Source organism: Eumetopias jubatus, unplaced genomic scaffold (assembly GCF_037043125.1).
Source record: "Eumetopias jubatus isolate StellerSeaLion01/CBP00866 unplaced genomic scaffold, mEumJub1_p1.0 scaffold_2, whole genome shotgun sequence".
Taxonomy (NCBI): domain Eukaryota; kingdom Metazoa; phylum Chordata; class Mammalia; order Carnivora; family Otariidae; genus Eumetopias; species Eumetopias jubatus.
Window position 1 is genome coordinate 71,014,709 of NW_028274808.1, and position 14,513 is coordinate 71,029,221.

The following is a 14,513-nucleotide window of genomic DNA, read 5'->3' on the forward strand; positions in this document are numbered from 1 at the left end:
CTGTTTCTTTATCATCCTTAGGATGTACCTGTGTGTCCTCTAGTATCTTTGGAAAATGTTATTAATTTTACTATTTTCATAAGTCATTATTAGTAATCACAAATTTTTGTTTATCCCTTTGAATTTGACCTTAAGTGCACAGTTTCTCAAAGAATAAGTATTTCATGAAACGCTTCTCCTGAACCCCATTTTATTTCAGATGATCCATTTAACCTCTGTAAAATGGCTGCACCTTAGCTTTTGAATTTCTGCCTGGGAAGCTGTTAGAGGTCTTGTATTAATTTGAAACAACACATAAATAGTTTTTATCAATAGCAAGTGAGTTTTCAACCACTTCAAGGTCTCCTTTATCAGTAGGAGAAAGAAAATCATTCTCCCTAAACCTGAAAAGTCATTAACTGAACATCAGGAGGACTACAGAAACTTGGCAAGCCAAGAGTCAGCTCACCATATGGAACTTTAAAAAGTGTAGTTTCTGGGACAAGATTTTGGGGGCTAATAATTACTTCTTCACAGGGGTGTTAAAAACATTAAATAGATAATGTGTATGAAAGCATCTGGCTAGTAACTTGCAAGCTACTGTTGAGTCGTATTCAGTATTTATTTGTTGAGTAAATGAGGAAGCGCTGGGAAGAATGAAGAGTCAAGGGAATTTATCCTACAAAATAATGCTCTTTCTTTTATTTTTTTCTATGCCAGCCAAGACCCTCTCCCTTAAAGATTGGTACAAATGACCATGAATAAAAGTTCATTTGACTGACTCACATAATAATTTTTACAAGCTTTATGTGTCTTTTCAATCATTCAAATTTTTTTACTTCCAAAATCTGAAATTGAAGATTCTGAACCACCTAGATTAGGATGCGAGGTCACCAAAAGACTCAATTTTACTATCTCCATCTACTGGCAGGGAGGAACTATACCCAAGCATCTGGACTGGCATAGAAAAGAGGAGAAAGAACATTTAAAAGGTAAGCAAAACATATATTTTTATTTACTCTGAATTTTTAAACTTTTCTTATTGTGCACTCTAACGTCCTCTCACATAATTGAAGTTGATGTAGTGAACCATATTAAAGAATAGGATTTGTTTAGGTGGAATAATATTCTTATCTGATTTTTCAACATGAACTAGTACAGATTTGAATGCCTTTCTTTTGTAATGGGAGTCTTTTCTGTCCTTGTACTTGTAAATTTTACCTGGTCGTCCCAATGCTCCTGTGTTGTTTTCGTATTCCTAATGGTCTTCAAACTGTAGTGTTCTTTACTTGAAATGTCTCTGTTCTCATTTCTGTATTCTCTGAAATGTTAAAGGATAATTTCCCCTGGCATTTTATTTTGACTGTTGTGGTATAGAGAGAGTAGAAGTGTGTTTCTCAAAGTATAATGGATGATTCTGGTGTTTCTTAAGACTTTTTTCCCCCATCCTTTATTAATAAGTATTTTCTTTTGGCAGAAAGTACTTAATGAGAAGTTTCTTATTGAGTAAAAGCTTTAATATATGTTTATATCAGATAGTTTTTCTTATGTTTTGTTTTCTTGGTATATTGCTTCCTCATCAGAAGTCTTTTGTTTCGGTTGACTTGGTTTTTTTGGTTGACTTCTAACAAGAATAAAACATTGCAATTGAATTTTCAAGTATGATAACTGCTGTAAAATAGTTGATAGTTTGAGTAGTTGTACAGAAATAGATGTGTGTAAATTTAAATCATTTATTTAAATGATTAGTTTAGTTGTTTTTAAGGCTTGTGTTATGCACATCTTTCCTAAAAGCCCTATCTCAACTTGAGAATAAGACTAAGTGCCATTTGTCAAGATAATTAGTACTGTTAAACTTGCTGCAGTTAAATTAATTTTTTTTTTTTCTGTTCCTTTTCTCCTGCTCTCCTTGACCCCTGGGCATTTATTTCCGTATCTCCGTTCCATGTTGTTCCGTATCAGTGTTCCATTTCTCTCAGAAGAGGAATGGATGGATTATTAGGGAACATGGGTGGAGAATTTTCAACATCAAAATTGGGTTTCATGAACAAAAATTTTCAAGGAAATGCTGTGTTCAAACAGGTCTGTTTACTTGTTGGGAGGTCATGAATGCAGCCAGTCCATTTGCTGGCTGGGGGATTACACTCATATAAACAGTGCAAATACCGTAAAGAAGGACTCTCAAATCTTCTAATGGCCTCTGACAGTGTCCAATCTGACAGATAAATCCTCAAAGTCTTCACTGAGATCAGAAGATAGGGAAGTAGGTATTTTTGAATATGGTGGAAGAAACTAGAGATAATGAAGTGTTGAAGAATAATCACTCCTCACAAATGAAACTTCTCCTAGACTCTTTCAAGTCCAGTTCCCTCCCTATTTTGAGTAAAAGTGTGTATCTTGAATCTGTTCTAACCTAGGTTCAGCTTCTCTTTTTAGACCTTTTCCCTCAGGATCTTCAGTTTAATTCCTCAGGATCTTCGGTTTAATTTTGAAACTGCTGTTGTAAAGCTAGCTGCTGCTAAAAGGTGCTGTTAATGGGCATATTCAAGCCAATTAAAAATATCTCTGAGGAGTAAAATTTAGGCCACCTATTTCCCCACCAAATGATGTGTTTTATTATTAACTTATGGCTTTCATTTCTTTTAGAAGTCTCACACTTATATTTTATTTATATTTTAACATGACTTCAAGATTGACCAGAGTTGTTGAGGTAGTGTGGGGTGAGGCAGTGGTGTTTTCCCGCAGGGCAGGAAGATTAGAACATTCATGAGCATAGTTTGTTTAATTAGCCTCGGAAGGGGCAGTCATGTCCCAGTATAATTGCTCTTCATTTATTCTTGATGTCATTATGTGGAATTACTGCCGAAACCAAAGACCTTGCTACAAGTACAATTTATAAATCTCAATATGGTTTACGGAAATGCAAACGCTATCACTTATCAGCAGCATTTAATAACATTTAAAACATAAGATAGGAGGACATGATTTGTAAAGAAGTGATTGAATTTATTATGTTGACTGTCTTTTGTATTATTCATAAGAGAATCATAGGCTTATTGCTTATACATTGTATGCATTCACCCGTGAACATGAAACGCTAATATAAGTGGGAAGCAGTAGTCTCATTTTTCAGCATAAATGATTGCTGAATATATGAAGACAGAAATAAATTTATTCCTACTTTATTGTTTCTTAGGAATCACTTATTTTGCTTAATTGAAAGCTTAACCTAAAAGAGAATTTTAAAGATATTTTAAATATTCGCTAAAGGCATACATAAACTTAATGGTCTTACTTGCATGTTTTCTGTGAAAGAGTAAGTTTGTATTGATTACCTTTTCATTATTTTCATTGATGAATTTTAAACATCTTCCCATCAGAATGTCAGTACTGTATCTAACCAGTGTGTGTTCACAAGGAAATAGGTAGCTACTTCCATACTTGAAATTGCTGGTAAACTCCAGTCTGAATGTCGTAAATTATATGTCCCGTGCAGACAGAAAATGGACAGATGTTGAGTCTTCAAAACAGATGAGGTTCTTTAGTGAACATATTTTCTTTTAAGTAAGCTTGTTTATTTGTTATGTATTATGAATTTGTGCTTAATCACACTAGCCAGTTTTTGTCATATAATAATATTATTTCATATAAATGTATTCAGCTTAAAATATTTCAGAACTTCTAATATTTTATATAAGCTTTCTACATTGAATAATAGTTTTAATTCAACAAGAGAGTTGATTAAGTATTGAGAAATGAAATCAACAGTGAATCTTTAGAGGGAATGCTTATTTTGTAATGTGAATTACTCCTAATTTATTTCTGTTCTACATTCTGGTTTTGGCCTTTTTGGGGTATCTAAAATAATGCGCAGTTTAACACAGGATAAAAAATAATACCATTGCCTAAACGTGGCTCACTATAGTGGAGTGTGTATACAGTCGTATTCATTACTAGTTGGTGTGCAATAAGAGCTTTACAGAGACTCTGTGTTTATATATACTGGCTGTTTATCCCGTTACATAATAGGTAAGAAGATTATTGCTAGTTTATCTTTCATAATTGAGCCTTCATTTGAAAATATTGTATAAAATAAAAATAAGTTATTTTTTACCCTTACCTTAAGGCTAAAATACCATGCTGTCAAATCTTCACCGTTCTATATCTCATGCCTCAATACCAGAAGAATTTTATAGACTTTACTGCCTGTGTTCTTTATGATGTTAAATCAAATATTTTAGAGCATGAAAAGGGAACCACTAATAATAATCATACCAGGATCACAGGACTAAATGAAGGCCAACCCAGGCAAATTCAGACATGTTCATTATATAATGATTTTGGTTGCAAATATAAATTATATATCTCTAATTGGCTTAAGTAATAAAAGTGATTTATTTAGTCATGTACCTGAGAAGCCCAGACATGGGATGAACTTATTGTGTGGTTTGAGCTGGGATCTAGCTCCATTTTTCTGTACTATCATTTATCAGCCTAGTTATGTGCATTGACTTTTTCATCAGACTGGATTCTATTACAAGCTTAATGGATACAGTAGTTCCGGATCTCACTTCTTCACCCAAAATGATGTCATTCTCATGAAGAAAAGGCATTGGATTCGCTCTGATTGGCCCATTAAAATCATGCATGCGTGAGGGAAATGGGCTTATATTGGTTGTCCAGGCACACTTCTGGGAAGGTTCAATCCAGCCTTTCTTTCCCAGTGGCTGCTTTGTAGTAGTGATGGGGATGTTGGGGATATGCTCAGCATATTAACTTTTTCTCATTGCATGTGGAAGATATGCTATGAACTTCCTGAACAAAGACTCCCATTTCTTACTAGCACGTGTAGTTACTATCATGGCTAATGTGTGAATTCTTGTGCTTCTCAGTAAATGAAAAATAATTTAAACCTTTTGTTGAAGATAGTGTCAGGTCAAGGAAATGGCAAAATTTCTACAAACCTGCTTTTTTTCTCCTAATGAACCTGTAGAATGAAATCAGAAATTTGAAATCCCCGCCTACACATCATTGTTTCTTGCTCAATTAATTTGATCTTTGCAAAATTAGAATCTTTGTACACATGACCAATTTTGCATTATCTTACATAACAATCTCCTATTCACTGACATCAGAAAAACTTGATACCTGATAATAAATTTTCTCTCATTGTATTTTAATTAGACAGCATATTTTGGACAAAGTTTCTGTTTCACATACATACTGATTTACAGTTATCAAGGTGATTAATTGATACAGTTATCATTTTATGTAAACTTTAAAACAGCTTGTGATTATCTTTAGTTTATAAAAAATAAAGTCTGATATCAAGTGTCTTGCCTAAAGTAGCAGCTTTTATCATCAGTTTATTCATATTTCAAAATTAAGATAAAATAATGACTATAACTATGGAATTCTCAGAGTGTGGTAAAATTATAGAATATGTTTTACTTTCTTAAAATAAGCAAGCATGTTAAGAAAATGGCAAATCTCAATAATGAGTACTCTGTGACCTATCACCTTCAGCTGAAATATATATGTAGGTTATAATAGATGGACTTTGAGTAAGATATCAGTTATGAATTAAGGGGCCTTAATTAGAAGGAGTATAAATTGTAAAATCTTCTTATCCTTATCATGTGCAGTCACTAGGATCGTAGGAATGGAGAAGGAAACGTTGAAATATGTAAAACTGTCTTCTGACGTGTTCTTGCCGTGGGATATTGGTTTTTTTATATATACTATCAATATGTATGAGGTAGTGCCATGGGCAAGGCACAGAGCTAGACGGGTGGTTAGCTTCTCAACTTGAGTAAATGCCTTTACAGTTTAGGAATGAATAGTGTGGTAGAAACTAAGGAAGGTAAACCCATACATTATCATTAAAATATGCAGTCCTACAGGAATGTACGATGTGAATCAAAGATGGAATTCTTATTTATTTAAATGTAATTAACATATAGTGTATTATTAGTTTCAAAGGTAGAATTTAGTGATTCGTCAGTTGTATATAACACCCAGTGTTCATTCCATCAAGTGCCCTCCAGCAACCCTCAGTTTGTTTCCTCGAGTTAAGTCTCTTATGGTTTGTCTCCCTCTCTGTTTTTGTCAGAGATGGAATTCTAAAAGAGGAAACAACTGAAGTGAGTTTTGGTAGCTGAATATTAGTTGCTGTATACCTAGTTTAGGAATGATATTAACATACAGTCCAGGAAGTTGTCACATTAAGAGGACAAGGCTTTGTTTTATTTGTGATATCCCAAGCACCTGGAACAGAACAGGAAACATAAAAGATTTCCAATATGTAAGTTTTGACTATTCATTAGCTTGAGGAATAAAGTGATCATCTTCTGGGATAAATTCAAGAACCTCAATTGAGCATATCTTATTATATTTGTTTTATGGTTTACGTAATATTAACAATCCCTTATTTTCTTTTCCTTAGTGAAAATGTATTATAATTTGTAAACAGTTTGAGATGGACGGTGCTGCTGATTGTCTTTATTTTAATTTGCTATTGTTTTAAAGGTATGGGAAAGAGAAGATTGAGCCTATCTAGAATATTATTGTATTTTAGTACAATGTAGTATCATATAATACTTTAGTATGAATAGTCAGAATTTTAAATATTAAACATAAACATAGGGTACTTCTATATAGACTGGAGTTTATGGAGAGAGATTTATTTGCACTATGCACCTCAAATTCATCTTCTTTCTACAGCATCAAGTAGGATTAGGATGAGATTATTCTGGATTTTCTAGGCGAAAAGGTGCCAGTTCATGGAGTCAGTAAAACCGTGTGCATGTGTGTGTGTTTGTGTATCATATGATTTTGACTATTGTTAAAATTGAAACTTGTTAATTGAGAGTTAATGAGAGCAAAAGCAAAGAACTATATAAACAGACTAACAAAAATAATATAAACAAGGATTATTATAGGCAAAAAGAAGAATCATTCTTTCTTTCTTGATATGTATATTTATCAAGTAAGGATTTGGAAAATAGAATTTTTTTAAATTTTTTTTTAAGATTTTATTTATTTATTTGACCGAGAGAGACAGAGGGAACACAAGCAGGGGGAGCGGGGGAGGGAGAAGCAGGCCTCCCGTGGAGCAGGGAGCCCGATGCGGGGCACTCGATCCCAGGACCCCGGGATCATGACCCAAGCCGAAGGCAGACGCCTAACAACTGAGCCACCCAGGTGCCCCAAATAGAATTTTTTTTAAAAAACATAATTTCAAAATAGCATATATTTGGAAGTAAACACACCAGAAATTGCACAGGATGTCTGCGAAGTCTGTCAGTTTACAAGTGACATAGCGCTACTGTCTTGCCAATGTGAAACAGGAACCAGAGTTCTTTACGACTCTAAAACTAACCAATTTTGGAGATGTTTCTTTTTTACCTAATTCTTAATCCAGGGGTGCCTGGGTGGCTCAGTCAGTTAAGCATCTAAATCTTGATCTCAACTCAGGTCTTGATCTCAGAGTCACTATGTTGAAGCTCACTTTGGGCTCTATGCTGGGTGTGGAGCCTACTTAAAAAAAAAAAAGAAGACTTAGAAAGTAGAATGATTTTCATTTAAAACACTGTATGTAATTCTTAATCCTACAGCTCTTTTCTGCACCAGTCGACCTAAAACATTAGTGTGGAGAAAGGATATGGATTTATCTTTTTTTTATGAGTGACATATTATCTGGAAACCTCTTTTTTAGTGTTCTCTTTATTAATAATACATTTTTAAGTATTATAGTTTTTATTTTATTTTTTTATTTTTTATTTTTATTTTTTAAGTAATCTCTACACCCAATGGGGGGCTTGAACCTATAACCCCGAGATCGAGACTTGTATGTTCTACTGACTGAGTCAGCCAGGAGCCCCTCAAGTACTATAATTTTTATTGCTTGTTATTTCTCTTATTCCTACCCTCTTTCAGTCATAATAAATATATCTTTAAAGGGACTAATACTATGAGATGCATAGCAAATATTGTGAAATTGTTTTGACTTAATGCTAAACTAATAGAATAATATAGATATATGATTCAATGCAATTGAGTTATATGTATACATGTGTAGTCAATAACCTTACAGTATTTACATTATTATTTTTATCAAGGTATAATTGATATATAACATTATATTGGTTCCAGGTACACGGCATAATGATTTGATACCTATATACATTGCAAAATGCTCACCACATTAAGTCTAGTTAACATCAGTTTTCATACATAGTTGAAATTTCTTTGTGTGTGTGACAGAAACTTATGAGATCTACTCTCTTAACAAATTTCAAATATGCAGTATAGTATTATTAACTGTAGTCATCATGTTGTATATTACATTACATCCCCATGATTTATTTTGTAACTGGAAATTTGTGCCTTTTGACCCCCTTCACCCATTTCACCCACCCTCCACTCCCCCACTCTGGCAATCACCCGTCTGCTCTCTGTATCTATGAGCTCCTTTTCTTTCTTTCTTTTTTTTTTTTAAATTCCACATGTGAGATCATACAGTATATATGTCTTTCTCTGTATGACTTATTTTAATATAATGCCCTCAAGGTCCATCCATGTTGTTGCAAATGGCATTTTTCCTTTTTATTGCTGAATAATATTCCATTATATATATATAAAGCACATTTCATTTGTCCCTTCACCCACTGGTGGACACATAGGTTGTTTCCATGTCTTGGCTCTTATAAATAATGCTGCAGTGAACAAGAGGGGTGCAGATATCTTTTCGAGTTAGTGTTTTTGTTAGTATTTACATTATTTATCTCCCTTTTCCTTTTATTTTTCTATTTTTGGTTCATATTAGTTTTCCGTACTTCCTCCTTAAGAGGGTTTGGCCAAGATAATGTAAAAAGGCATATAATTGTAGTTTTTTTAAGTCCGTGTTTATGTATATTTTCATTTCCAATGTTAATTATTCTTCTTTAGAATACATGGCTAGGGGCATGTTGTAATATTTTAGTGATGTGACTACAAACATTTGTTTTATTACCTTGTTGTTTTTCTTTGAATATACTGTCCATTGGACATAGGAAAAGTGAATGTTCAATAAAATAGTTATAAAATATATACTTGTCTCTTCCTCAAAATACCAGTAAAGGTATATGTTTAGAACTATAATTTTTTAAACAACAAAACTATAAATGTAGACTCTTGTAGAACTTAATGTTTGTTGCTTCCTTTTTTTTTTCTGATTATAGGTCTAGTTGTTTGAGATTTACATAAAACTTTGACAATCGTGTGTAAATCATATGTATTTGGTGGCAAACCTCATTGCATTTAAAGATGCATTTTGGGGAGCAGCAATTTAACTTAAAAGGAAATTTACAATTCTTTTACCACAAAGAAGGCCTAGATGTTTCAGTCTTTAAATTATGTTTAATTATAGTTTAATGGAATTATGGATCATAAAGGGGAAAAAAGATGTAAACAAAATTTAAGTATATATATTTTGGCAATGAGCTTTTTTGGCTGGTTATAAAAATAGAATTCAGATTTTTTTTAGTAGCTATGTTGTTTTCTTGGTTATATATGAAAAAGTAAACAGTGCCCTATTTGTAGAGTGCCTTGGATTATATAAGGCATTTTTTAGACGAAATAGGGCAAATAATAAATTTTAATAAATCTGATTGGAAAAATTGATTCATTAAAAAGTATTAGTTGCCAAAATGAGAAGGACTTTTGATATAAACTGCTGCTATAAACACCTTTGAAATATGTAGGTTATTGGAAGAAAATTTAGAGGTTGGGAAATATCACAATTTTTAAAAGAAATCTTTGAAAACAGGTAATTAACTTAATGTAACAGTAAACTTTCATTATTTTTAAAAGAAAATATGTCAGTAGAGAGGAGAATTCATTTCACTTGAGAGATCCTTCTGTGTTCTTTGGAGATATACTGGTGCTAACTTATGTGCATAAAAGAAATATTGATTATTTCATATAATCATATAATTCATATAAGTTAATATAGCCAATATCAGTATTAAATATTGGCATCCACTGAGAGGGAACACGTTTCTGAATAGGTTACTTGTGGCTGAGGACAAATTCAGGCATTGAGAAGAATGGCAATATTAAATTATTTAATTTAAAAATTCTGTAGCAGTTAATGCATATTTACTAATGTGATGATATTCCTCTTAATGTGTACTGTATATATTCAGAGGAACTTACATTTGTCTTTACTCTGTCTTCCTAATTATAAGTTAGACCATGTAAAATAATACTTACCAGATTGTTCAAATAGTCAAGGTTAAGAGAATGAAAAAGCTGCTTTACGAATCATAACTGCAACTTATTGAAATTGTTTTGGGCTTTTTAAGAGTAAAACAGGTTATTCTTTAACCTAAATAACCTTCTAACTAATACATGACTCTTGATATTCAGTCTTTTAAATTCTAGAAGTTTCTTAGAGCAGGGTTCTTTTTTTTAAGATTTTATTTATTTATTTGAGAGAAAGAGAGAGAGTGAGTGCGAGCATGATCAGGGAGAGGATCAGCCAGCTGAAGAGGGACAAGCAGCCCCCCGCTGAGCATGGAGCCCCACAAGAGGCTCGATTTCATGCCAAAATCAAGAGTTGGAGGCTCAACCAACTGAGCCACCCAGTGCCCCTAGAGCAATATTCTTAAATTGCATTTTATCAATGTGAAATAATGTGATGTGAGTAACAAATACTCAGTGAAAGTCGCTGCAATTGCTGTAGTTGCTGCTAAAGAATGGGGGAAAATTCACTATCTGTATTTTTAAAAATAGAATTATATGCAAGTATCCTTTTATTTTAATATGACTCATCTTTTATTCATTCTTGGAGATTCGTGTGTTAAGTCAGCCCAATTGTGGTTTTAGGAATCCCTGAGTTGGTAGTTTGGCATTCTAGTAATTAAGAAGACTAATGTGTTATGCTCTTTTGAGTATAAATGCATACAGGTTTCTACGCAGTATTGTTAAAATAATCCTTTTTTTCTGCATGAGTTCTGAAAAGAGTGGCACTTGGTTTATATCGTATGAGGCATACCCAACACTTGTTTGGGTTAAAATATGGATGATAAAAAAAATTTCTTTTAAAGCCTGTAGTTTTTTAGATGTCTGAGCTAAATGTATGTCTCTTCCTATATTTTTGCTTTAGGAGTACAAGATCCCCAGCATGAGAGAATTATTACTGTGTCTACTAATGGAAGTATTCACAGCCCAAGATTTCCTCATACTTACCCAAGAAATATGGTCTTGGTATGGAGATTGGTAGCAGCAGAGGAAAATGTATGGATACAACTTACATTTGATGAAAGATTTGGGCTTGAAGACCCAGAAGATGACATATGCAAGTAAGTTGTCATACTTGATGTTCAAACAGAGTATAAATGTTGTATAGAGTCTTTCAAGTTGCTTCATTTTAATGATGTGATTTTTTTTAAATTTTATTTTATTATGTTATGTTAGTCACCATACATTACATCATTAGTTTTTGATGTAGTGTCCCATGATTCATTGTTTGCGTATAACACTCAGTGCTCCATTCAATACGTGCCCTCCTTAATACCCATCACCAGGCTAACCCATCCCCCTACCCCCCTCCCCTCTAGAAACCTCAGTTGGTTTCTTGGAGTCCATAATGATGTGATTTCAAATGGCATCTTTTTTTCTGTTATATTTTTCTGATGATCCAAGAAATTTTCAACCTTATTCAAGCTATTTTCTTTTAAAATCAGAAGACACGTACTGTACATATGCATTCATTGGTTTTATCTACTGAAAATAATTCGAGGTAACTTATGACACAAAGTACGTAGGGAATAAAATAATTTGAAATAAGGGATAGAGAAGGAAAAGCCAAATAAAGGAATGTAGTTGTGCCAGAAAACCTAAGTTATGATCAGTGCTAAAAATTTTACATTTGAGCTTCGTGATAGCCAAGTCAATAAAATAAACAATAAGTATATAAAAGAAAAAGCAGTATTCATGGGTACGTACTACCTAAATACACACATGGATGCTCACACAAACATGTAGGATTAAAGAAATTTGGATATTTCATCACAGAGAAGAAATGCAATTCTGAAAGCAGAATTAGAAGCTTAGGCTAACGTTATGGTTTGCCAGGTAGAAATCCATCGTGATTCTTCCAGCAGCATTCATGAACCAAAGTCAGCTGGAGTATTTCACCCACGCAAAAGACCACCTACTGTATGTCATACAAATATTACTCTTTAAATCCTTTGTGAATGGCACAAGGTTGGGTGGTCTTATTGAAGACTTTTCACTTCAATGGCATTTGTATATCATGAAAATATTTTACTTGAGCTTCATTGTGGGGCTGTTTTCTCTTTGATATACAAGTTAAAAGAGAATTTTCACTTTATGGTATATTACAGATAAATATTTCAATACAGATGAAATAAACTTTGTACTTGCTGTCATCACAGTTTCTATCTTTAACATTTGTATAATGACTTTTTTCACATTTCTTCTTTCTGTGACTATGCATTTCATGTTATTTTTTTCTTCCCTTGCATCTGTAATCTTTAACTTTGAGAACTGGAAGCTATCCTAGCTGTCTTTAGAGACTGTGTTTTTTAACCTTTCATTTTATGCGTAAGGACACAGATCAGAGAAGTAAAGTAGTGGCCCTAGATCTCATTCATATTTTATACCTAAACAAATGCTCCATTCCATTTTTCCCAACACCCATGTAGACAGTTTTACCATGCTATCCTGCACCTCCTATATCTTTTCATATGCAATAGTCCGTAGTCTTATTAAAACTTATGAAGGCTTTAAGATTTTGCCCTCTGTGCAGAGAATCACATTACCCTACCACAGTTTCATGCATGCCAACCAAAGACAGGAGTCTCCTGGGTCAGAGAGATCAACAGCAGTAGCCAGAGTATTAGCCCTTCTTGTGCTTCTTGCTTTAGTTCCTGCTCCTTCAGGTCAATGCCAAGAGGGCCACTGAACACCTGCACATCTAGTGGGTTTTGTTATAAGAGAGGCATTATATGTATGTGTGTATGCATATGCATATGTATATACGTGTAGTGTGTATTAGTAGTTAAATAAGAAAAAATTAAAAGATCATCTGGCTTGCCTCACCAAACTTGTGACTGAGCTTCACTCAGCATTAGACTCGATTTAAGAAAACTGATACTTCCAGTATTTCTGAGCCTCCTTCCCTTGGTTCCTCCCTGATTACATCTTCTTCTTGTCCTTGCAAATCGTTGTCCTGAGTTTTTTTACTGCCATCTCTTGTTTGACCACATATACATTTCCTATAAAAAGTAAATTGGTTATTTTTTGCCTGTTTTGGAGTCTAGATCGGTGGGATAATACTGTATGTGAACTGAACAATATGATGTTTTAAAGTCAGTTCATGTCAGTGCAGATAGCTTAGATCTTTTGTTTTTCTTGATGCATAGTATTCCATTGTATAAAGAGTTAACTTTTTTTGTTTGTTTTACTTGATTATTGTGTGGTTTGTTCTCCTTGTCCAAAAATACAAGAAAAAAATTTTGAGTCTATATCTAAGAATCATATTGCTGTCTTTTTTTTTTTTTTAAAGATTTTATTTATTTATTTGACAGAGAGAGAGAGACAGCGAGAGAGGGAACACAAGCAGGGGGAGTGGGAGAGGGAGAAGCAGGCTTCCCGCCAGGCAGGAAGCCTGATGCGGGGCTCGATCATAGGACCCTGGGACCATGACCTGAGCAGAAGGCAGATGCTTAACCAACTGAGCCACCCAGGCGCCCTCATATTGCTGTCTTAACACATTTATCTTTTCAACTTTAGTAGGTAGAGTTAAATTGATTTTTAAAATGACCAGTTTACACTTCGGTCAACAATATGCAAAAATTTCTGTTGTACCACATTCTCAGCAACCTTTTGGTTGTCATTCTTTTAATTTTTGGTAGTATAATAAGTGTAAAATTGTACCTCGATACTAAATTTTATTTGTGTTTCCGGATTACTAATGAGGTTGAGAAATTTTCATATTATCATTGGCTATTCATAATTCCTTTTCTGTGAAATGTCTGCTCATGTCTTTTGCCCAGTTTTTATTAAGCTTTTTAAATTTTGCTATTTTGCTTTTCATATTTAAGTCTTTGATTCATCTGTTACTATTTTTGTTTATGGGTGAGGTTTTTCATTAGGTTATCCAATAGTGTCCCAGCATCATGTACTGAATAATCACTCTTTCCCTCAGTGATGTGCAAAGCCAGCTAATTCGTAATCAGACTTCTGCATATGATTTGGTCTGTTCCAGAGCTCTCTGTTCTGTTCCTTTGCTCAGTTATGTCCATCTGTGTTCCAAAATGACGCTGTCTTAATTACCTAGCATGTAGAAGCTATGTGATAGGGCAGTCTCACCCCATTTTCTTCTTCTTTGGAGCATCCTTGCTATTTTTATTTTTTAGAAATATGTTGTCAAGTTTCTTGAAAACTCCTATTGTGATTTTTATTTGATAGCATTGGATGTATATATAGATCATTTTGAAGAGAATTGACATCTTAATAGAAAT

The 14,513-nt window shown here is 33.5% G+C and overlaps 1 protein-coding gene across 2 annotated transcripts in view; it reads left to right on the forward strand.

The window, feature by feature from the left end:
* Window positions 1-14,513, forward strand: part of PDGFC (platelet derived growth factor C) — a 200,649-nt gene that overhangs the window by 101,972 nt on the left and 84,164 nt on the right. For both annotated transcript variants that reach the window (XM_028104367.2, XM_028104369.2), the window contains exon 2: window positions 11,129-11,324. In XM_028104367.2, coding sequence (XP_027960168.1) covers window positions 11,129-11,324 — 196 coding nt within the window. The remainder of the gene's footprint in view (window positions 1-11,128; window positions 11,325-14,513) is intronic.